The sequence below is a fragment of the Peromyscus leucopus genome, chromosome 1 (genome assembly GCF_004664715.2).
Source record: "Peromyscus leucopus breed LL Stock chromosome 1, UCI_PerLeu_2.1, whole genome shotgun sequence".
In the NCBI taxonomy this organism is placed as follows: Eukaryota; Metazoa; Chordata; class Mammalia; order Rodentia; family Cricetidae; genus Peromyscus; species Peromyscus leucopus.
Genome location: NC_051063.1, coordinates 62,546,945 through 62,572,710, shown reverse-complemented (window position 1 = coordinate 62,572,710; position 25,766 = coordinate 62,546,945). Strand labels below are relative to the sequence as shown.

The window sequence follows — 25,766 nt, the reverse complement described above, 5'->3', positions numbered from 1 at the left end:
AAACATTGAGTGTGGATATGCCAGGTCTCTAGAGAAACAGAATGTGTTTGCTTTCCACCCTGCCACCTGACCAGTCCCAGCTGGGTTAACATTGAGGGGCTGGACAGAGTGGGGATTAGCAATGAGGGACCAGAAGTTAACATCTAGAGGCCTGTGGTCAACATTAAGGAAGGAGATGCTGACACTGAGGGGCTGGGGGATAGCACTGGAGGAGGGTATGGCAAGGGGCAGGGCATGAGAAGTTTGAAGATACAAGCCCTTCCCTGGCCAGGTCTGAGAAACACTATTATTTAGGCAGAGTACAGCTAGATGCTAAAAGGAGAGTGGTATGACTGGGGACTCCCACACTCCTGGTCATGGCAAATGTCCAAGCTACAGTCTACTCAAAGCACTAACTCCAAGCTTATAATGGTATCTTTTCTCATCACTGTAGGGCCTCTGTGACAACAAGGTACAAGCTAGAATGGCCTTCACAGCCCAGCCAAATACTCCCAGGTTCTCCCCAGCCCCTCAACAGCTGGTACCCTACCACTGGACTGTGAGTATAGGGAAGACACTCACCCCTGGTTGCCATCTCTTCTGAAGCATCTATCTAGACCTAGAGCTCTGTGGGGCCTGAAAATTTCATTTCTAATACTGGGAAGCCCATATCTGGACCAACTCCTCACTAATTCCACTGCCCAATGCTTGGCTTCAGAGACCAAAATGGGAAGACCCTCCCAGCCCTCACTATACAAGTTGGGGTGGGGTCAGAAGCAGTAGAGAGGGTCACTGGAGCTCTCTCTTAAGAGTATCTGTGCTCCCTATCTAGAAAGGTTAGTAGTCCCAGACACAGCACACTTCCACCAGTGTCCTTGACCCAATAAAAGACCCACTCACCTGGAGACAAGGCAGTAGAGAGACAGACACATCAGGCCTGAGGTATGCCTAGACAGTACCTACTTATCCTACTGAACTCAATGTAATCCTCAAGAAGGCCAGGCTAAGATGTCTCCCAATGGGAACTTCCCCAGTATAGACAGCCAGGATTCATTGGCAGGTGAATGCCATTCTTTAACCTTCCTGGAGCTGAGGATGGTATTTGCTATCCACACACATGCAGAAACACACACATTAACATGTGTGTGGCCCTCTACGTACTATCATTGTCAATAACATTCTAAATCAGGGCAGATGATTCCACCACTTTGCTGACATTCCCTATTCAGGCACTCAGGTAATGATGTAGTGGCAATGGCCCAGGGGAACAGGTAAGGTCAGAGGTGACAAGGGACAGGCTGGTGCACAGACACATGCATCCCAAAACTCATCAGCCACTTGCAAGGAGCTACTATAGGCTGGATTCATGTCAAAAGCCTCACCAAGAGTTCTGTTTTGGGAGTTCACAGTTAAAAGAAGTACTGGAAAAGTAAATGCTATTTGCTTTCATTTTAAATAATAACAGCTTTAATTCCAGCACTCAGCAGGCAGGGGCAGGCAGATCTCTGTGAGTTCAAAGCCAGCCAGTCTTACATAGTGAGTTTCAAGATAGCCAAGGCTACATATTGAGACCTTGTCTCAAAGAAAGGAAGGACAGAAGGATGGAAGGACGAAAAGAAAGAGAGAGAGAGAGAGAGAGAGAGAGAGAGAGAGAGAGAGAGAGAGAGAGAAGGGAGGAAGGGAGAGAAGGAAGGAAGGAAGGAAGGAAGGAAGGAAGGAAGGAAGAAAAAGAGAGAGGGAGGAAAGAAAGAAAGAAAGAAAGAAAGAAAGAAAGAAAGAAAGAAAGGAAGGAAGGAAGGAAGGAAGGAAGGAAGGAAGGAAGGAAGGAAGGAAGGAAGGAAGGAAGGAAGGAAGAAAGAAAGAAAGGCAGAAAGAAAGAAAGAAAGGCAGAAAGGCAGAAAGGCAGGCAGACAGACAGAAAGGCAGAAAGGCAGAAAGGCAGAAAGGCAGGCAGACAGACAGAAAGGCAGAAAGGCAGAAAGGCAGGCAGACTGACTCACTGAGTTAGGAGGCAAACACAAGATTCCTGCACTAAAGGAAAACTGACTGGACTCTAAAGGGCAGAGCCTCTTCCCGAGAGGCTGAGGAATCCAGCCTCAAGTTGCCTTGACACCGCCACCCCATCAACAAGTCATGCATACACCCTCTCACCCATCCACTTGCATTCCATACACACCCCAGGCTTGGGGTAAGAGCACCACTACAGGTTAGAAAAGTCTGAAAAGCTTGTCTGGCAATACCCAGTAGCAGCTAATACACAGCAGGCACCTGGGGTATACACCATGTCACTTCTCTGGACACTCAAGGACAGGTTCCAGGAAATCCTTGCCTTGGGTAGCCAAGGCCCATGCTCAAGAGACAGCCACTGGCCAAAACATAAGCCCAGGCAGACACACTTGTTGTGATAAAGGTCACTCACTGTCCAGCACTCTCCAAAGGGAGCAAGGTAGGACTTCTGTCTATCATCAAGGAGAGCCACACATAGCAAAGGTCTAATGCAGATGGCTGCTCCTGGGCAACATGCAGTAAGCTCAGTTGTTAGGCTGGCCAGGCTATGTCAACTACCCCAGCATCAGGCCCAGGGACAGCACACCCACCCCATTGCAGGCTCTGCACAGCAGGCTGCTTTGCTGAGAAGGCAATCAGGGCCACAGCTAACTGCCTCCCAGGAAGACTGCTTTGGGACAACTGTTACCTGAGCACTTTGCTGACTGCCTGAAGCACCATTTTGCAGCGGAGTCCAGTTTTTGGGGGGTGGCTGAGCAGAGTTTGCTCTGAAGGGAGACTGCAGTGCTCTCCAAACATGATGTGGGGAGTGCAGAGCTGGTGAGGGAAAAGTGGAGGCCAGGCAATGCAGCTCTGGGCTCCCTCCCTCGGAAGTGCCCTCCGCCCTTGCTCTAGGCCAATGAGGACCACGGTAGAGACAAACAGCTGCTCCCTTTACACAGCAAGGGCCGCCCAGGCTGGCGAAATAGGGGAGTGCCTGAACAGCCTTTTCAAAGTGGTGAAGAGCTGGCTAGGCAGGGTAGGATCAGCAAAGCCAAAAGGGAGGAGACAGGGGCAGACTCAGCAGTGGGAAGGGCCTGTCAGAGAGACCCAAGTCACACCTGGAGGCCCTCCCTTGCATCTAGGCCTAGGGCTGAATACAGCCCTGATGAGTGAAGCCTGGAAACCAGCAGGCAGGCAAGGCTTCTCCAGCAAGCACACTCAGGACAGGGATCAACAGGCCATAAGGTTCCCTCCAGAATGGGCACAACTGCTGCTACTCTGCAGGTGAGTTTCAGACAAACTTTTTGAAAAGGATCAACAGGCTTCTGGAGAATCTAGGGGGCACAAAGCTGGTTCTGGACAGGGCTGCTAAGGCCTGCCAGTCGGGACCATTGCCACTATGACATCAGAAATATCTGGAACATATCACAGGCAACCAAATTGTGTAGCCAAGGTCTTCTTTGTGGATGTTCTGTACATAGGAGACTGCCAAGCCTTAAAAATCAAATACCTGGGAGTGGTACTACCACCTTATCTCATCTTGGACTCCACTGGAGTGTCAGAGTAGTCAATATGGACTGATAGGGAGGTTCTGCTCCACCAGATCCACTATGGTTTGGGTGCCAGTCAAGCTCCCATGTTCCTGCCAATCAAGGGATGGGCACTGCAGAACTTCTCCACATAGGCCAGGCTTGGGTGTTTTATTTTCCCCAGGGTTAGACAGAGCTTGTGGGATGAGGAACGAAGACCGTCCTCTCTTAACCTCCCACCAAGGGTCCCCACATGACTTGTCTCTGAGCCAGGAGCCCTGGCTGTCCTGGCTGGGTTGCCTGCAAGGTCTCCACTTCACAGAGCCTCTCTCAGTAAGGAAGAGGCTTTGTTCACCTACAAGTGAGTAGGTGATGGCTGAGAAGCTTGGTCCTACCTCCTGGAGGGCAGCCTGGTTACAAGCTGAGCTTTTGAATAATAAATATACTTCCTGGGAGTAGTATTTAAAAAGTGTTAGATATGTAAAGAAGCAGAAAAACAAACCATGACCAGGAAAGAAAGCCAGTGCAAACAGACTCAGATGCCAGCGATAGTGAGTAACTGAATCCCACAAGCAGGTTATGTGTCAATTTTTAGAATTTAAAAACAGCATCCAAATGAACAAGAACACATAAACATGTAAGTCAAACTGTTACACTATGAAATGAGACCCTAGTGACACTGAGAAGGCAGGGCAAGCCAACCAGCTAGCTAAAGAACAGACAGAAAGCCAGAACCCAAAAGGGGGATCAGTAGTGTGTACTGGTGGAGACATGGAAAGAGGTTGGACAAATGGCACAGGGCCCAAAGTCCTGGGTGGGGATCAGCACAGAAAAGCATCAAAAGATTTACTCCGGGCAGTGGCATGATCCAATTTATGTTCCTCACAGGTTTCTCTGATTCTCTGGTGGAATGTACTAATGGGGATGGAACAAGAAATCTGGGCTAGCAGCTTCTGCAAACATTGAAGGATGTGGGGTGGAAAAAAGCACTTGCTCAATATGCTCTGGAGATAGCACCATGGCCTGATGGTGAGCCTGGTACCAATGATGGAAGAGATGGCATCCAGTATGGCTTCTGGCAATCTGCATCACTTTATTCTGTCTTACTATTTGTTTTTGTTTTTTTCAGAGAGGGTTTCTCTGTGTAGTTTTGGTGCCTGTCCTGGATCTCAATCTGTAGTGCAGGCTGGCCTCAAACTCACAGAGTTTGCCTCTGCCTTGAGTGTTGGGATTAAAGGCGTGTGTCACCAATGCCAGGCCTGTTTTACCATTAAAAATAACCTGAAGCTGGGTAATCTTTTTTTTTTTTAAACTTTCTTTTTTATTCTTTGTGTCTTTCACATCATGCATCTCAATCCCACCCATCTCCCGTCCCTTGCATTCGCCCTCTGCCCTGCAACCTCACCCCCAAAACCAAAACAAAATAAAATTTAAGATAAAAAAGGAAAAAAGGAAGAAAGGGAAAATCTCATCATGGAAGCTGTAGTGTGACAGAGTGAGTCACACAGTAAACCCCTTTATCCATACATCTTTACATACAGGCATTCGTCGCAAAGAATTGTTGGTTTGATTCGAGTACCTGGTCTCTGCTACACTGTTAACACTGGGCCTTAACTGGGACTCTTCCTGGACATCCTATTGCTGTCCTGTGTCGTGGATATCCTATAGTCCTGGGTCCACAGGACAACACTCACACACACACACACACACACACACACACACACACACACACACACACACACACACACACCTATGCTCCAGCAGATCACAGACAAGGTGGATGCTGGGATGGGCCAACACTTAAACCCCGGTTCTGTGCCTGGGTACTTGCAGGGTTGGTCAGCCTGGAAACTAGGTAATTTTAAAAAGAGGGCTTGTTTAGTTTACAGTTCTGAAGTTCAGAAATCCCCACTTGGCAATTGCCTAAAAATAGAAAACCTAAAATGTTCCTTTTTATTTTTATTACTTTATTTTTTTTTTGGTGTTTATCTGTACTACATGTGTATTTGGTACCCAAGGGGGACAGAAGAGGGCCTAGGATTCCCTGGAACTGGAGATATAGATGGTTTTGAGCTGCCAAGTAGGTGCTGGGAACCAAATTCCAGTTCTCTGGAAGAGCAGCTAGTGCACCTAACCTTTTCTCCAGCTTCACATCAACCGCCTTTTTTGCTAACTGAAGTCCAAGACGTCATAGAGCATCACACTACAAGAGATGAGGAGAGTATGTCTGTGTGGCTTCTACTCTTATTTGGTCAGCAGAACTGTATCCTAGGGTTCCAACCTAAGAGATTTCTCTAACCCTACTCACCCACTGAAGCTCCTTCCTCTGAACACCATGGTAAGAATCAGTCTCCACTGATGAATGTCTCACAGTGGAAATTAAAATCAACATCTAGGCTCTTGGGAGGCATACTCAAACCATATCCAGACCACAGCAGCACCTGTCAGAATGGCTAAAAAAAAGTGCTAACATGGAGTGAGTAGATTCCTGAATCATTTACTGGAGGGAATCCAAAATGGCCAACTAGTCTAGCAAACCGTTTGAATGTATTCTAAAAAGTTAAACATACAATTACCATGTGACTCAACCACTTCTCTCCTGACCTAGAAAAATGAAAACTATGACAAAACAAAAGTATGAAATCATTCAGTGGAGAAAGGAATGTGTTGGTAAGAAACAGTGGTAAGCCCTACCTCACAGCCAGATGCATCAGAGAACAAAACAGAAACAAAGCTTAGCAGTATCTCTGCCAAACTCAGAGCGGGCAAAGCTTTTCAAAATACAAACAACATTAAATTAAAAGGAGAAAAAAGAATCTCACCAACATTTAAACAGACACAAACTGTCATAGAATATTATTTTAAGATGTGTTACATTTGTTTATGCTGTGGAACATTTGTTTAGTGATGCAAAGAAATATTGCATTCCTTTATGTTGTATTTGTTTAACTCTGTGAAGCTGTGTTACTGTGCCTGTCTAAAACATCTGATAGTTTAATAAAGAGCTGAATGGCCAATGGCGAGGCAGAAGAAAGGACATGTGGGGCTGGCAGGCAGAAAGGATAAATAGAAGGAGAAATCTGGGAGAAGAGGAAGAAAGATCAAGGAACAAGACAGGAAGAAGGAGGACTTAAGGGGCCAGCCACTCAGCCACCCAGCCAACCAGCTACACAGCCAGACACAAAGAAATAAAGAAAAGGTATACAGGAATAGAGAAAGATAAATCCCTGAGGCTAAAGATAGACAAGATAATTTAAGTTAAGAAAAGCTGGCAAGAAACTAGCCAAGCTAAGGCCAGGCACTCTTAAGTAGGAAAAAGCCTCTATGTGTATTTATTTGGGAGCTGGGTGGCAGGTCCCCAAAAGATCTAAGAACAAAAGAGTAAAGAAAACAACCAACAAAAACAAACTTTTTTTTTTTATGTTTGTAAAAAATGAACAGACTTGGTGTGGTGGTTTGAATAGAATTGGCCCCCACAGACTCTGTGTTTGAATGTTTGGCCCATAGGAAGTGGCACTATTAGCAGGTGTGACCTTGTTGGAGGAAGTATGTTACTGCGAGGGTGGGTTTTGAGGTCTAAGAAGCTCAAGTCTAGCTAGTGTGTCTCAGTTGTCTTCTGCTGCCTACAGATCAAGATGTAGAGCCCTCAGCTTCTTCTCTAGTACCACGTGCTTCTGCCTGCATGCTGCATGCTTCTCACCACGACAACAATAGACTAAACCTCTGATACTACAAGCCAGCCCCAATTAAATGTTTTCCTTTATAAGAGCTGCCATGGTCATAGTATCTCCTCATAGCAATAAAATCCTAACTAAGACACTTGGGGAGGGAAAGACGACTCAGTTGTTAAGAGGACTGGTTGCTCATCCACAGGACCTGGGTTCTATTCCCAGCATTCATATGGCAGCTCAAAACTACCTGAAACTCACTTTTAGAGCATCTTATACCCTCTTCTGGCCTCCACTGGCACCAGGCACACACATGGTACACAGACATACATGCAGGCAAAACATACATACACATAAAATAAAAATAAATCAATCTTTAGAAAAAATGAACGTAGTAGGTAACCATAGGTTGCATGTACCTAACAAAAGACTCTTATCTGCACTAAGTACAGAAGTCTTTAACTCAGTGATTTAAAGAAAAGACAATCCTGTTTTCAAGAAGAGTTAAATGCTGAACAAGACACATTATAAAGGCAACAAGTCCAGTGTTCTGGTTAGTTTTAAGTTAACTTGGCACAAACTAGGGACATCTGGGAAATCTTAATCCAGAAAATGCCTCTATAGAATTGGCCTGTAGACAAGTCTGTAGGACATTTACTTGATTGATAATTGATATGAGAGGACTCAGACCACTGTGGGTGGTGCCACCCTGGGTAGGTCCTGGATGGTGTAAGAAAGCAGACTGAGCAAGCTATGGGGAACAAACTGGCAAGCAGCACTCCTCCGTGGCCTCTGCATCAGTTCCTGCCTCCAGATTCTTGCCTTGATTTCCTTCCCTGACTTCCCTGGATTAATAGACTACAAGCTGTATGATGAAAATAAAACTCTTTCCTCCCCAAGTTGTTTTTGGTATTTTATCACAGCAATAGAAACTTTAAGACATAGGCTGCTATGCATAAGAGTGTTTATTTAGCAGGGCTGGTTGCTGGGAAGTGCATGCTACCTGAGACAGAATGGCTCAAGCCAAACAGAATGCAAGTACATGACAAGGTGGTAAAAGAGGGGGACAACCAGAGACGGAACACAACGTTGGTGGGGACAGAAAGTGGAATGACAATTTTGGGAAACAGCTAGCAGCTTCTTCTAAAGTTATACCAAGCCAATAAGTAACTCTACAGCTACAGACTAACCCAAAAGAAAACATAAATGCCCATATAAAGATTCAGGCAAGAACATGGCAGCAGTTAGAAAGCAGAAGCCTTACTCTAAAGGGGGGAGTGAGGCCTGCTGCTGGAATGGTATTGCCCATGACCAGTCGAGTTCAGTTGAAGAGCTAGTGCAAACCAGCTACAGGTAGTATGATTCTGAGCATGTGACCAGGAAGTGCAGCAGACATGCAGCTGCAGTTGTGGGAGCACTGCAGCACCTCAAAGAGAACTCTTCTTGTGTCAAAACCCAGCTTTTCTCTGCCATCCAACAGCTCAGCAGGCCCACATCAAAGAAAGCAAGGGCCTAGGACCATTACCACTCTGATCCTGTCTGATGTCAGAAGCTACATGGGGTCAGATATGGAAAGTACCCTCCAATAGCCACATCTGTCCTATCAGAAAAGAGACTTTAGGGCAGGGACCTTATGTCCATTGTATTCCCAGTACCTAGAATGGAGCACCAGCAGGGAGTCAATATTTGGCAGTGAATGAAAGAAATTCCAAATTAGTATTATAGCCAGAAAATAACTCTTTTTTTTTTTTTTTTTTTTTTTTTTTTTTTTTTCTTTTTGGTTTCTTGAGACAGGGTTTCTATATGTAGCCTGGCTGTTCTGGAACTCACTATGTATGTAGTCCAGGCTGTCTTCAAACTGAGATCTGCCTACCTGGAATTAAAAGCATGCACCACCACCACCTGGCTCAGAAAATGAATTTTAATAGCACTGCTGTAGGATATCTTTCTGTATACTGTGATGTGAGTATGTGTTGCTCCCACTGGTTAATAAATAAAGCTGCATTGGCCTATGGCAAGGCAGGATGGAGCCAGGTAGGAAAATCCAAGAGAGAAAGAGAAGAAAGGCAGAGTCAGGGAAACACTGCAAGCCACTGCCAGGAGAAGCAAGATGTAAGAGAACAGGTAATGCCACAAAGCCACGTGGCAAAACATAGCTTAATAGGAATGGGTTAAGTTGTAAGTAAGAGCTAGCTAGCAAGAAGCCTGAGCCATAGACCAAACAGTTTGTAATTAATATAAGCCTCTGAACAATTATTTTATAAGCAGCTATGAGAGCTCAGATGGGAAAGATTTGTCTGGACCTCAGGGCTAGGCGGGAGAGAGAAACTTCTATCAACATAGCACAGAGTAGATATGGGCAGGTGAGGGAGTCAAACCACAGTGAGTCAAATGAGACTGCTTTCCCTGCTTCAATGTGTTCTCAGTCCACGAGGCTTGAATCTCCTTGCAGTTCCCTGATGGCATCCGGAACAGTTCTGGCAACAGGCTGACATGGTTAGGTACAAAGCTCCAAAGCTCTAATTATAGGCTCACTGGGGTAGGAATGGGGGAAAGGGTGGCCTTTTCCAAGACAGTAGCCTCTGTGACATATGCAGCTGCCTGGACTGGGATGCCCACAGTGACCCAGATGAAGGGTACTACATCCCCAAACTAGCCACACTGGTATTTGGAAAAAGCTGACCTTAGAAACCATGTATCTGTTCCCCATGAAATCTGAGGCATGGTCCCAATGGCTGTGTTAAGGGGATAGGGGAAAGTCTATGAAAAAGTAGGATTTAACTAGCTCAAGGACCACTCCAGTAAGGTAGGCACCAGGTCTGTTCCTGTGAGTCACAGGCCTAGCTGCCCTCCCAAACACATACCTGGATGCCATACCTTAGCTCTTCAGTCATAAACACTTCCCCAGTGAGTCTCTTCCCTTCTGTGATTTGCCTCTGACCCCACAGTGCCTGTCATGTTGATAGGTTAATTCTGTGCTACCTTCCATGTAAACCAGAATCACCAGGATACCTACCACTCAGTCACAATAGTGATTCCTGTACCAGTGATTCAGTAGACAATGGGGACTGAACTTTATCACTGATGGAAACTGTGGTTAGTAACAGAGAAATGGGAGACTCGTGGTGCTCAGATCACAGCTCTAGCCATTCATCCTTGCTCTCTTTCGTTCTCTCATAACACACACACACACACACACACACACACACACACACACACACAAACACACACACACACACCTTTACCCTCTGGACAAGTGTTGAAGCTGTTACACACTAGTCTGGAGCAGGGCATAGAAGACATAGCTATCTTCCAAAGCAAAATCCCTAGGGTGGGTTAAATATGCCCCATAAAGCAAAAATTTATGATAAGCAAAACTATGAGGCAAGTGAGTCTTCTGCCACTTTTCAGGGTTTCACCACACAACATAATGAAAGTACTTATTTGTGCTGAAATGTTTCTTGAGGCAGGCAAACTAATGGGAGAGAAACATGGAGATATCTTTTTGCTGTGTCCACCCTGGAGAAGACCTCCAGGGTTCTACTGCCAGGCTACTATAGCTGGCAGACACATAGCTTTACACAGCCAGCCAAGACCCTCAGGCCCAGGCTAGGAGGCCCATTCCATAGAATAGTCTGTTCTCTGGTCCACAAGCAGGAATAAGGGTGAAACCACTAGGGAAAAGAGTGTCTGGTGGTCAGTGCTGAGATCAGTCCCAAAGTAAGAAGAATCGCAAGAATCTGCAGACCCTGACATACAGAGTCTCCTGTTAATCACCTAAAAGTAGAAGGCCTTTCACTAGTGCTTGCCTTTGAGGTTCCAAAGCATCTGAGCTCCTAAAACTGCTTCCAGAAATGAGTTTGTACCACGGAACAACACTAGCCCAGCCAGAGAATTCCAATCAGCAACCCCTGGTACCCAAATACATCAGACAGGAGGACAGCACACAGCTCCCCATAGAATAAGACAGGGCCTTGCATCATGGATGTATAGTCCTTTGCGTGAAACATTTGGCTTTCCACCCTGTGTCCAGGTCCCAGGCTCTTTTTTCAAAAGCTTACCAAAGACCATCCCATGCTGGTTAGACTAGGCAATCAGCCTATATTGAGGGTTCAACTCTACCAGGCTTTCAAAAGGAAAAGACCAGGGACAGGAGTCTTGTGATGGGAGTTCAGGGGAAGAGGAGTCAATGGAGGGCTAATTGGAATACATAATAGGGAAGGAACTTCTAGAGACTGAGGTAAAGTCTGAACTATGATTTGAGGACCTGGAAAGGCCCTGTAGAATTTAATTAGAAGAGCAGAGATTTCACTGGCACCATGGGGCAAAGTTGGACAAGCCCTGGGGGTGAGAGGTAGAAGGACCCAGAGATGCAAGGACAATCAGACATCCTAGATAACCACACAGTAGAAACATTATTACCTCAGGTGACATCCTGATATAGAGGCATCTGCCTTGGCTTCAGCCTTGTCCTCCCTTAGCCCCACAAAAGATGGAGACAGACCTGCACCTGTCAGCTGAGCAATGCTCCCAGGGAGCTTCCTCCTGAGACTCAGGGCTTAGCATCCAGATGATTGCAGTTCTCACTTATGAATGACCAACAAGCAGGTGTCATTATAAAGTAGTCTCACATTGCAGATTCTGGTGCAGCAGACGCTCATGCAGAAACCCCTATCCATAAGAAGAGGTGCCTGGAAGCAATCACCCTCATGTTCACATCTGCATTCAGCTTATACACCTGAGGCAACATCCTGATTAAGAAGCTCCTGGGCCCACAGACCTACTTTGGCCAAGAGCACAGATTCCATAACAAAGTTGCCATTTCAGTGCCCTACTGGCCCCAAGCAAAGCAAGTGTATTATATTGGACAGTCCAGTTAATTGCCCCCAGGTCAAGTAAATAAATGCTCTCACTAGCCATGCAACCTTAGCCTGGAAAAAGCCGAGGCATGCCAGGCCCCAGTCTGTTGGGAACACACCTGGTCAGGCTGTAGGGGCAATTTCTTACAAATCACATGCCTGGGGAAAAAACACTTAGATAGAAATCCAGAGTGACCAACAGTAGTATCCTATTATCCTCTGCTCAGTCTTCTTGGCTTCAGTAGCTCCCCACTCCTTCCTGAGTTATGGAGAGCCTGAAGGATTAGAGGCAACTCCCAGGCAGTGCAGCCAGAGAGCCAACGCTGGGCAGAAGGAGCACTGCCTGCCCACTGCCAAAGAGCAAGAGCTCCTCAGCAGAAAAGTATGTGGTCCCAGTCTCCTGGCAGGCATTCCTCCAGAACACAGGTGCCTGAGGCAGTGAAAGGTGAAAGTCTCTGTTTTGCTTACTTCCAGACAGTGCAGTCTTTTTTTGGTATGCCACAAGGTTCAAAACCACCATGGTGGGCTGTACCTTTCCTGCTGGGAAAGGAGTGCTCCCTAAGAACCACGCCCCCCCAACCCCTGCCACCAGCCTCTCTATGCTTCCAACCTGACCTGCATGCAAGTACCTCATTCACCCTATGTGACTACACTAAGAGATTCTGGGTAGCAGAAGACCATCCTACTCAGGGGCTTGGCCTGTCAGCTCCCTTTAGGGGGAATGGGTAGCCTGAGTAAATGGAAGGGTGGAGGTAGCCAATATGACTACAGCAGCAGCAGCAGGAGACCCCCATGGAACTTCAGGATATAGGGCTTCACACCTGCTCTGCTAGAGGTTATCCTTTACATAGAGGCTCCTGGGCCAGTCCCAAACCTTGCTGCCAACTAGTTGCCAATCCCAGAGTAACTTCAGGCTGGTCTGTCTGGGTAGGAAGGAATACTCTCTGTGCAGGGGTCAGGCAAGGACACCAAGCAGTTGCTTTCTGACAGCTTTATACAAACTACAGGCTGAAATTCTAGGAAAGGGGAAGAAAGCCACTTCTTGGGACTCCTTCATGTGCCAGGCAGCACAAGAGCTGGCACAAGGCTGAAGAGATGGCTTAGTAGTTAAGAGCACTTGTTCTGACAGAGGACCTGAGTTCAATTCTCAGGACCCACATGGTAGCTCACAGCTGCCTGTAACTTTAGTTCCAGGGAGATCCAATGCCCTCTTCTAACCTCTTTGTGCACTATGCATACACATGGCGCACAGATACAAATGAGGAAAAAGTGATATCTATATATCTATCTAATCTAAAAAATAATTTTAAAACTCAGCTAAATCTCATTTTTAAAAAAAGAAAGAAAAAGAAATGGGCACAGACACATTAGTTCTCACCATAGCCCCCCAGGGCTCATACAGGACCCCTGGAAAGTGAACAGACTGCTTTCCTCTCAAGTTTGCCCTTGGCAGGGAAAAAAAAAAAAACAAAAAACAAAAAACAATCTGAAGTCACTGAAAAATAACTAATGGGGAAAGCTGCCCTCTTTTCAAAGCAAACACGCACTGCCTATGAACTTAGGTCCCAGAACCCTGATGCCAGCAGACACCTGGGTGGAGGGCTTAGCAAGACTGTCCAAGGAGGAGCTGTACACACCAAATGAGAAGACTCTACCTAGCATTTGACCCAAAGAAGAAGTGTGAGGGCTCTGACATGGTCGTCAGTCTTACAGACATTGTTAAACACTGAATCCTAAGGTCCAGCAAAGAAAACTGGAAGATGAGAACAAAGATCGTTTTCTTTGTCTTGTATCCATAGCAGCTGGCATAGAGCTAGCACTGAGGAGGAACATCCTCCTGTCAGAAATGCATGCACAGCACCCTTCCATCTCAGTGGATCTTCCTAACCCTGTAAGAACATCAGAGCAGGCATTTCCATACCCACAATGGGTGTTTAAAAAAAGACCCACTGCCGGGCAGTGGTGGCGCACGCCTTTAATCCCAGGACTCAGAAGGCAGAGGCAGGCGGATCTCTGAGTTTGAGGCCAGCCTGGTTTACAGAGTGAGTTCCAGGACAGCCAAGGCTACACAGAGAAACCCTGTCTCAAAAAAAAAAAAAAAAAAAAAAAAAACAAAGCAAAACAACAACAATAAAACGCATACAGTCTTGTCCTACTTTCCTTTCCTGTTGCTGTGATAAAAATACTGGGCAAAAACAACTTTACAGGATGTGGTTCTTTGAAAGAAAATAGCCCCCAAAGAGAGTGGCACTACTGGGAGGTGTGGTTTTGTTGCAATAAGTATGGTCTTGTTGGAGGAAGTGCGTCACTGTGGGGGTGGGCTTGGAGGTCTCATATATGCTCAAGCCATGCCCTGAGTCCCAGACCACTTCCTGCTGCCTTTAGGTCAAGCAAAATGTAGGACTCTCAGCTCCTTCTCCAGCACCATGTCTGCCTGCATACCACCATGTCACACCATGATAATGGACGGAACCTCTGAGAATGAAAGCAATCCCAATTAAATGTTTTCCTTTGTAAGAGTTGCCGTGTCGTGGTGTCTTCATAGCAATAGAAACCCTAACTAAGACACGGAAAAAAGGGCTTATTTGGCTTACCTGGTTACAGACCATCACTGTGGAGGAAGTCAAGTCACCCAGTCATATGCAGTAAAGAACAGAGAGAATGAATCTATGCACTATTATTATTCAATTTCTCCACTCTTATACAGTCCAGGATCCAAACCCAAGGAATGGTCTGCCCACCTCAATTAAGATAATCAAAATCCCTTACAGACCTATGCACAGGCCACCCTTATTTACAAAATCCCTCATTTGACTCTCTTCCCAATTAAGTCTAGATTGTGTCAAGTAGACAGTTACAGCTATCACCCACCCAATTTCTTAAATTTCTAACCATATAGAATAGGGCAGTGGACATATGTCCATGGCAGACCTCCAGCCATCTGGAGAAGCAGTGTTTTAATTCTAATCAACCAATCCCCATTATAATCTTTTTCTTAAAAGTGTGTCCTAACAAAACTGGATCAGTTCATCTTTCTTCCACGTGGTGTTCAGGGAGGGCTGTATATGGCAAAGCTGTATGCAAAGCTGTACTCATGCCCATGTGTGCATCTATGTGTGTCCTTCCCTCTCAGGCCCTCTCCATGCCATGAAACCATACAGCCAGGCCAAGACCCCAAGTCATTTTGCTCTGAGGGCTTTGTGAAGGCTCCCCCAGGACTGAGGTCGGCTGAACCATTTTCTCAAGTGTTTTCCTTACTACATCTTGAAGCCCCTCACTCTCCTCACTACAGTCACACACTCAGGAGCTGCACGCACACTATCTACCTTCCTTCATCACCCCACCAGTAAGCCCCAAGAGGAAGTATATCACCTGCTTCCTCCTAACCACCCCAACACCCACAGAAACAGTGGGGATGAGGTGGTACCATGAGTGTGTAAACTGACTTCATTGTGCTGTTGGCAAATTTTCTCATTGAGCTTTTTACACAGTGGCACTCTAGACACACTCTTACTTCTGACCCCTATGTACATGACTGTCTAGGCTTCTGTCAACTTTAGCACTAAAGAGGTCTCACCACTGACAGCGTCAATGGTCAAATCTTATTGGCCTATTTTTTTTTTTTTTTCATTTGTGCACAACTGACACAAAAAGCACAAGGCTCCAGATGCGGCCAGTTTGCCCATGCAAAGAGAAGAGCACCTCTACATGCCTCCTGGTAGGCTTACAGCAACCACAGGCATAAAGTGCAAAATCAGCACCAACTGCACAGTCCAAGCTGAGGCATCAAGACCAAGGCAACCTAGGAGCCCCTTTCTATGACATTTCATCACAAGCAAATGAAATGCTGAAGGTAGGCGAGCAGTGGCTAAGGGCAAAGCTAGGGATGGCTTCAGAAGCTCTTACTATTCTATATTGTCTCCTGGGGTATGGTTCATGGCTACATGGGCTTGTCAGTATGTGTGCCCAAGCATATGCCTTAAATTGCTGAATTGTTCTAAACATATATTGCACTCCAGGAGAAAGGACACGTAGCACAGCTTCCACTAGGGGACAGCCTAGAGGCAGTGGCAAGTAGAAGGACAGTATAGAGTTCACTCAAGAGTCTAGGATAGGCAAGGCAATCCCACAAAACTAGACTTGCAGATTTGGCTCCTCTGAGGTCTGAGAAGGGTTACTGCGAGATCAGGGAGGGAGATCTGGGAACTGCTGTGTTCTGCACAACCTAACACTCACAATGATGGTGTTAGAGCCATAGGATGGTGGCTTTTCTGCAGTGCCGAGATGGAGCCCAGGGCCTTGCATGCACTACATCAATGATCTACTTCTGAGCTCCACCTGCAGCTATGTGCCCCATTCTTCTCTAAGTGACTTTTCAGATAAAAAAAATTCACAGTAGCAAAGATAGAAGAAAGGGGGAAAAGGTGTTAAAGGCAACAGTACTCCCTCTAGGTTATACCCTTTATGGTGGTTTGAAAGAAAATGGCCCCCAGAGGGACTGACACTATTAGGAGGTGTGGCTTTGTTGGATTGGATGTGGCCTTATTGGAGGAAATGTGCCACTGTGCAATCAGGCTTTGAGGTCTCCTATGCTCAAGATACCACCCAGTGTCTCAGACCACTTCTGGTGCCTGTGAATCAAGATGGAAGAACTCTCAGCTACTGCTCCAGCACAACTGCCTGCAAGCCATCATGTCACTGCACTATGACAATAATGGACTAAACCTCTGAAAATATAAGCTACCCCAATTCAATGTCTTTCCTTTATAGGAGTTGCTGTGGTCATGGTGTCTCTTCACAGCAATAGAAACCCTAACTAAGATGCCCTCAGGGGTGGACGGGACATCCTGTATCCAAACACTAATACTCAAAACAATTGGGCTAGATCCTGAGTGAGAAGTCACTGTCCCACTGATGAACAATGGCCCAGAAGCAACCTAAGAAAAGCCTCAACTGTTTACCAACATCCTAGAAGTCACAAGAAAAGGAGCTGCCATACAGGCTGGAGGGAGACACAGGGAGAGCTTTTAAGAACTAGCTTACTTACCAGCATTATTCACCAGAGGAGAGGAAACTGTGTGAGGCAGAGGTTGGTAGCTAAGGCAGGCCTTCCCTTACACTGGGGTCTGACCTGTTCCACATGGTTTCCTATACTGGCAGTGCAGCACTGGAGCCTTTATCCTTGACCACCTCCAAGGAGACAAGCACACAGGGAAAGGAGGCAACCATATTTACATTCATGTGGCCAGGGTAATGTTCCTGTGCCAGAACTCCATAGTCCTTCACCAGAAATCCTGTGCTTGGCTCATGAGACAACTCCACTACTACTCAAGATGAGATATCCTACAGAAGGAGCAGCTGCTGTGAGCTCCACCCCTAAACCTACCACTGTTCCCACAAGCCAGCCAGTGATGCTGGAACTCAGCACCTGTTTCTTCACGTGTTGAACTGAGGAATACAAGGACAAGGACATCCTTTCCCAAGTCAGGAGGAGCCTCCCTTCCACAGTTGTCAACCTGGAACCTGGAGAGGATAGGACAATGTAAAATACAGAAAGGAGTGGGCAGCAAGCCAGAGTACCTCAGCTCCAAGAGGAGGCCAAGTGTGCCTTGCAAACTGACACAACTCAGCCACAAGAAATTAGGAAGAGCCCCACTTCCAAGGCAGCAAGTAGAGGACTCACAGGGGCCAGGCTACAGGCCAAACACCCTCCTAAAGGTGAGGCATTGATTGTGAGCAACAAGGTAAGGTTGGAAAGAAAGTACTGCCTGGAACAATCGAGAGGGAAGAGGAGGAAGGCCAGAATTCTAGGACAAATTTAAAAGACAGGAAAATATACCACCATGCTACCCAAATCCTGTTTCAAGCTCATGTCCCATCCAAAATTGGAAAATTAAAGAAGCTGTTAGGGGCTACAGTCATCCTGTCTGACCCAGCTGTTGTACCAACAAGAGGGCAGGGGTACTAAGGGGTCTCCACATCTCTTCCTTTCTGATGCCCTACACTCACAGACTACTACACATGACAAGTGAGAAAGAGGTCTAGGGAGGAAGGAAGACTTGTGTTCATGGCTAAAGCATGCCTTATACTGGTGAGGCACAGAACCAGCTAGCTCTAGGTTCACCTACAATCACAGGTGGGCCCTACACCCACCAAGCTGACTGTTCATATTCCCAGGAGCTTGTAGGTTCCAAAGCCAAGTCCATTCACTGCAGGAAGACTGTAACATCCTGCCTATCACACACCCTTGGCATGTCACCAAGATGTACAGGCCCTGAGCACAGGCAGTCAGGAAAGGGTAATGGCCAACTCTGCCAAGCTGCCCCTCCCTGCCTGGTGGTATAAAAACCTCAGCTGCAAAATTTAGCCCGACTCAGTCCCCAGGAAGGAGGCAGAGAGCCCTACACAAGAGGGAGGCAGCAGCTCTGACACAACTGGCCAGATGAATAGAGCTGCTCAGAGCCTGCCAGGTGCCTGCTCCCTGAGTACTGGGTTATGAGGCCCTTCCAGTTCTGTCCTTCCACATTACATGCCAGGCAAGGAAGCTCCCACAGAGGCTTTATTTAGTACTCCAACCTAAAAAACTGAAAATCAATAGGGATTTGGTGGTTTTTATTTTTTCCAAAAGGAAAGTCTGAAATACAGAAACATAGAGAAGTATGACTTTCAGAGAGAAAGATAGAGAAACTGCCTATCAAAGGAAAAGGAAAGGGCATCTTCATGGAAGGATAAGAGGCATCTCCAGAAGGGAGTGCAGAGGATTCCAATGCAGAGAGCCCCACTGAGGACTGGTTACTGCCTTCTCCCATCAGGAACATGACCTGACACAGGTGGGAAAACCCAGGCCCACAGCTGTGGCAGTGCAGCTTCAATCACACAGCATGATATATACCTCTTCAAGGGCTCTGCCTGGCCTGGGGCTCTAAGGAGGAGAAGTCACAAACCACCAAGTAAATTCTAAGACCTGAGAAGTTAACTTAGTATCTGGCATTGTCCTTATTTGTGGTGTCACAAATACCAGGTGAGAGGTGCCAAGGAGAACCAGCAGGCCTTGTCAGGGCTCTACCAGTCTTGGTTATTTTGTACAGGGAAAGACTTGGGGGGGGGGGCAGAACAGGAGGAGGCTGGCACTCCAAAGACACAGGACATTGGTCCCTCACTGGCCACCTGTTCCACCAGCTGCAGGTCACCAGGCAGGCAGCAGGCTGTCCCCTCAAAGGCACATTCCTCTCTAATTAGAAATATTTTTGTCTTTAAAGATGGAGAGGAGGCATTAGATGTGGGAGTTACCTGTGTTCTGAAAATGAGGGAAACAGCAGAGGAGGTGCCAGAAACTATCCTTCACATTTTTCAAGGAGGCAGCAACCGAGAGGCTGTGGCTTCCAGAGGAGATTCTTAGCATACAGTACCTGTGGAAGGGCTTGATAACACTGCCAGCCACTTCACCAGCCAGTCACGACAGGGCAGTTTACTAGTCACCACCTCACTGACCCTGGCCCAGCCTTGGCCCTTGGCCAGAGAAAGCCTTCTCAAAGCCAAGCTTGCTCAAGTCACTCTTGGATCCACATCTCCAAAGCCAATCTTGATCCTTTTCCTACTGATGTAACACACTAATACCTGGGTAGGAAATTTATAATAGGCTCATTCAGCTCCACATTCCTGAGTCCAAGAAGCTAGCATTTGGTGAGGGTCTCCATGCTATGGCATCCATAGCAGAAAATAGAAGGGCAAAAATGGCAGAAAATAAGCAGAAGTATGCATAGTACTAGCACTTAAACCAGAGCAGTGCCTGTCTTGCTCTGGCTACTCAGACTCCCAAGGGTCTCTAAGACCTACCATGACATACATGTGCTAGCCTACACAGGCCTTCTTCAAACCCCAGCATTTGCCATACCCTCTGCCCAGAAGGCTCCCACTTCCCTCCTGCAGATCTCTATGAATCTTCCCAAGGTTACACAAGAATGTTGTCCTCCTTATCCTGCCTGATCTGTAGGTTGTCACCTGCATCCTAGAGAAGGGCCCAAGCAGGGGAACAATTTTCACAGGTTCAAGTGTTTGCAAATCAACACCAAAGAGATGTCTACCCCACCCAAAAATAGTAATAAAAAGCAAGGAAGAAAATATATACAAGTAGGATGGGGCAAGCAAAAGGCCAACAAACAAAAGAAAAGAAGAAACAACTAAAGATAATGGCTATCACTATCTTCCATTACAGCAGGCCAGGCATTCCGCACCCAGAGGTTACCACACAGAATGCTTCAGCATGCAAAACATGAAGACCCATGGACCAGAAAGTCTGGATTTTAGCAATTTATCACAAACATTCAAACTCAGAATAACTTACAAATGAGACTGAATAAAGCACTGATTACAGAATGATACACCAGAAAGAGCAAAAGAGCCCTTCCACTCATGTGGGCTACAAGTCTGCTTTTTCACATGTATAGAAGCTGGTGAGGAGGCTGTGCCATGTGGTAGGTCTGGGCTATGAGGGACATCCATTCCCACTCAGGTAGACTCGAGTGCATCCAGTACCTGTTATGCAGATGTCCAGGGCAGATGGGTTGGCTCCACATCTGCCTCATTTCCCAGTCAGCAACAAGGCCTAAAGCAGAGGCTTTGCTCCAGGTCTATCCCATAATAAGTGCTATTGTGACTCTGAAGGTCAGGGACTCCACCTTGTCCAAGTTAATGGACCACATCAGAGTCCTGGCTTAAGGCTTCAAAACTGATGTAGTTGTAGTAGCTCAGTAGTAGGGTACTTTCCTTGCTTGCACAAGGCCGTGGGTTCCCACCCCAGCACCAAAAGAAAAAAAAGAAACTAAGAAAACAAAACAAAATCAAAACCCTAATATACTGTTTGCATAGAGATTTGCCCCAGTGACCAAGGACCAAGAGTACAGCTCTGACACCCAAGTGTGTTCTCTATCCCCTGGGCAGGGCTGCCAATCATTGTCTCTCTGATAGACAAAGGGGAGGATGCAGCAAGCCAGGGCACTGGAGATGAGGCACACAAACCCACCACAGGCCACTACTGTGTACCCATCTCACATCTGTCACACACAAAGTCCTGCAACCACTTTCAGGTGGGTTTGTGGTTCAGAAGGCCCTTCTCCCTCTGGTGCAGAGCCACCAGGCACTCTGTGAAAGGGGATAATAGCTGACCATAATCTTAAACAGGGTTGCTATCTAAATAGGGTCAATGATATAGCAAACTATAAGCCCTTCCTCTGGATGCTCCCTTCAGAGAAAACACCTAAATGCCATTCCCATGATGAGCCAAGAGGATTGTGCCTGCATAACAGAGCCCTGAACTCAGGTAAGAACCATACACAAATAGAATGGATATATTTTCTGACTATCCTGACTGCTCTTGAGATGTGGGAGTGGTCACAGGCAGCCTGGAACCAAACAAAATACAAGGAATGAGGATGGTGGATCAAAATTAACAAGGCCAAAATGATCTGATTAGAATAATCTCTTTCACTCACTCAATTGTCAGAGATGAAAATACTAGTGTCATCCTAAGCTGGCACAGGTGAGCACCGAGTCTCTCTCACCATTTCGGGGACAAGGCACAGGTCTTGGGGCCTGGCTCCTGGGTCACATGTGCATATGTGTACAGACACACCTAAGGGTGTGGGCTGCTAGGCGATGACCCTGATGCCAGCTCCACATTTGTTTTGGATATGTTCTCATTATGCAGAGCTTCCTCCAGCCTTCTCTCATTAACCCCACAGCAACTCAGGAGAGGCCACCAACCACATAGAAAAGTCACGTTCCGATAGGTTAGGCCACAGAGTAACTATTCTTTGTACTGTGAACAGGATCACTGTGGGGTCCTAAGTGGTCAAGAGTGCCCTCTAGTGGAAACAAGACCCAGACTAGCCTGTTTGCAAGGACACCCTAGTGTGGAGTGAGGTGACACACATAGGGATGGGACATGCTGACATGTGGATAAATAGCCAATCCTTCTCAATCAGCTTTGGTGGGTTCCACATGGGCCACCCTGGTCTGGGCCAGCAGGTTCAAAGCCTACAATCCTTTAAGGCCTTCAGAGAATTAGAGACCACAGGCATTGATATACAGTGGTTGCAGGGTCCTGAGGAAAAAATAAGGTTGGGTTAGTCATTTCTTGGACACTGCCTGAATGTTCTTCAGAAGCCCTCCATGCAGGCTAGGTGGGCTTTGGAAAACCAGACTTCCTGTGCTCATCAACCTCTGTGATTCACCTTCCCACTTGTGAAGTGACAACAATGGCTCAGGTGTGTTCAAGGGAGCAGAGTTCAGCATTTTTCTAGAAATCTGGCAACATCCCTGGACAACCTTGGCTGGACCTGGAAATGGAAAGGCCATAAGTACTTGAAGAGTTTCTGGACAGATTGAGGTAGCGTTTCAAATCTAACAGAACCCTAGCTGAGGTAACTTGTCTGGGCAGCTACCTCTGAACAGTCACATGAAAAGGAATCTTCCAGCTGCCAAACAGATAATGCCAAGCACTAGCTACATTGACAGGACCATCCCTGTCCTTTCCCCAAGGCAAGCCTAACCCAACAAGCCACCTCTGTACCAGTAGCCAGTTCTGCTTGCAGAGATACACACCTATGAAGCACTATGATCACCTGCTGGCTCTCATCTTCCGTCCCTGTACCCTACTCCTGATCATGCAGGCCTTCTGTGTCCAACTTCTCTGTGCTCCTTCTCTACCTCACCCTTGCTCGTCTTACTCTTGCCTTCTAGCACAGCTAGACCTATTTCCTATGCTTACTGCCCAACTGACATCTCCCTGTCTAGGTATCTCATGCCACAGTGGACAACAAGAGGCTGCCTCCACAGTAGGTGTGTGGAAGGTAATCACAACCCCAACAAGCCACACTTAGGAGGTAGAACCCTCCCTGCAGCATCAGCGTGGTCTTTCGAAAACACTTATCTGGTCATGCTGAACCCAGGAAGGCTGTTGTTTTAGTGTCTGCCAAGGTATCTGTAGTCCTTTGCATGTGGCTTTCACTTGTCTTGGAAAACTATATCTAGCTTATTTTCCTCCTTATACCTCCCAAGTTTCCATTTTCAGAAGGGTTAAGTTATGAGCCTTGATGTCTATCTACTACATGCATTACCTACACCCTGCAGCATTGAGGCAAGGCTTAAGAAACATGCTGGGACCACTTTGCAAACTGCAGACAGCAGCAGGGAGCCAGGGCAGGGCCAGGGGACACATACATGAGGGCTCCAGTAGGCACTGGAGCTGAGCAGGAGACTGGCTCAAGATGGAATAAGGTTTTCATAAGTATAGTGAGAACCATACCAGGTGACAGACGTACAGAATGGCGTACAGCCAGGCTGTGGTGGCACACACCTTTAATCCCAGCACTCAGAAGGCAGAGCCAGACAGATCTCTATGAGTTCGAGGCCAGCCTGGTCTACAGGGTGAGTTTTGGAGGCTCCAAAACAGGACAGGCTCCAAAGCTACAGAGAAATCCTATCTCAAAAACCAAAAAAAAAAAAAAAAAAAATGGCTTACAGATATATGAATTTTAAACTTGTACTTCTGAAAGGCAACTAGGTCAGCATCTTCACTCAGAGAGGTGGAAAACTGAGAGAAAAGACACCATGTACCTTGACTTTCTTGGGGGTGCCAGGGAGCCACAAGAGACACTTCTTCATAGATATCTACCTAGTGAGAAAAGCAGACAAGGGAAATATCCTGTGGTATCCAGGAGCATCCAAAGACTTCATGCATCCTGCCAATGACCAGTAGCTAACAGCACCACCATAACTGAGGAAGCACCTACACTGATAAAGGAGCCTGGTCCTTTGCCAAGATGCCTATGGACAGTTAGCCCAAGCAAAGAGAAACACTGTGAAAGTACAGAGGCAGTCATACAGCAAAACCAGTTTCCTCAACAGAAAAGTACAAAGGAGCTGCTTCTACAGCTTCGATGGCACCTGGCAACACCAACAGAGCCACCCATGGGATTTATCTGGGTCTCAGATAAAAGGGAAGCAAGAAGAGAGTGAACATGGGAGGGAGGGATGAGTAAAGGGAAAGAAAAGGGAGTGAAAAGATGGAAGAGAGAAAGAAACGGGGACAGATACATGGGAGGGTCTTTGAAAATGTGAACACTGAGAGAAGATTTCCTGTGACTAGAATGGTGGCACACACCTGCAATTCCACTACTTAAAGCAGGCAAAGGCAGGAGGATTAGCCAAGCTGGGTGACAAATTGAGATCCTATCTTAATACAAAACAAAAACAAAACCTCTCTTCATCTTTCAGAGATGCACACTGAAATACTTACAAGAGAACACTAAGACTTCGATATGTTTGGGCAGTGTTGGGAGGACATATAGTTCAGTAGTAAAGTACCTGCTCACCTTGTAAGGCCCTGCGTTTGCTTCCCAGGACCACATATAGAAATAAAGCTCACCAAATGCTTGGACAGGAAGGGAGAGCTACAGACAAGAGAGCAGGAATTGGCTACAAGCTGATGCCATCAACACCATTCTCTGATTCTGTGGCCTGGGCAACACTCCACATTTAGGGCTGTGCCCTTCAGCTTCTTGGGCTTCATTAGACTCCCACAGAGATATGATCTGGACATGTCTACAAAGGGTGGCACTGTATCAAGGGAGGAGAAGAGAAGGGAAAAAAGAGGGCAGGTCCAAAACTCTCTCAGGCTCACCTTTCCACTGTACCATACACCTTGACACAGCTCTCCTGAACCCAGGACACCCATTTAGTGACTCTTCTGCCAGCACAATTAGTTCATTACAGACCTGAAGACCCTGCCTGGTCTGCCCTCACAGCTAGCCTTGTAATGAGACCACAGCCACTTCCTTCCTCACAAGCAGCTTCCACAGAAGAAAAGACCCTTCTGAGTCCTCCACCCCCACCAACTTCAGGACACAACTTAATGTAGCCAGTCACATCCACCACACTTCCTGAACAACAGCAGTGGAAACACTTACCATGGGTGTATGCAGAGGATGACAAATCTAGAAGCAGCACTTTCTCGCATTAATGTATTTCCACACCCATATACACACAGCTGAAGTCACTAGAGCTCCCACTAGGAAAAGGTGGCAACCAAGGACCCAGAGGTAGTTCCATGGCAGGCATGCAAGGGCCTGGGGTAAAATATGATTTGGACTCCTGAAGGCTCTCCATCCTATGCAAGCAATTGGCCTAACACTTACAGGCTCTCATTTCTGAAGAGTTCCCAGATACCTCCCTAGCTCTCCTAATGCCTCCCAGGGGAGGAGCTTCCTGCAGGGGATCTAACACACTTAACAGGTCCATATCTGCCTAGTACTCACACAGCGAATTCCCTTTTGTTTTCTCACAAGCTCTAGTCTATGCACATACTTGCCCTGATGGAGTTCTAATGGTTCAGGGCAGTGGGTGAGTGAAGGCAGAAGTTAGTGTCTAGAGTTGAGGAGGTATGACAGAACAGTTCAGGTGGGCAACCCTAACCAGGGAAGGAGAAAGAATTAAGACATGAGTAGAACCAGGATCCACCTCAGGTTCCTCCTGAGCTGACCCCTATGCACAAAGATCAGACCATAGCACCTGTGGCCCACAGGATCTAGACAGAAAGGTGAAGATAGAGAAGGTAAAAGATGCACCTGCTTGCTCTCTGAACACAAACCAGACCAGACACAAAGTGAATGAGAACCTGAGTCCAACTCTGACCTGGGAGGTAAGTTGGTTATATTCCCAATGGAGCTGTCTTTCAGCCCCAG

The 25,766-nt window shown here is 46.8% G+C and overlaps 1 protein-coding gene across 2 annotated transcripts in view; it reads right to left on the bottom strand.

The window, feature by feature from the left end:
* Mob2 (MOB kinase activator 2) overlaps positions 1-25,766 on the bottom strand; it is a 61,501-nt gene that overhangs the window by 15,159 nt on the left and 20,576 nt on the right. The window contains exon 1 of one of the 2 annotated variants that reach the window (XM_028870641.2): positions 2,675-2,830. The exons of the other annotated variant lie outside the window; for it this stretch is intronic. Coding sequence (XP_028726474.1) covers positions 2,675-2,784 — 110 coding nt within the window. The 5' untranslated portion in view covers positions 2,785-2,830. Of the gene's footprint in view, positions 1-2,674; positions 2,831-25,766 lie in introns of those variants that run through there. 2 annotated transcript variants of the gene reach the window in all.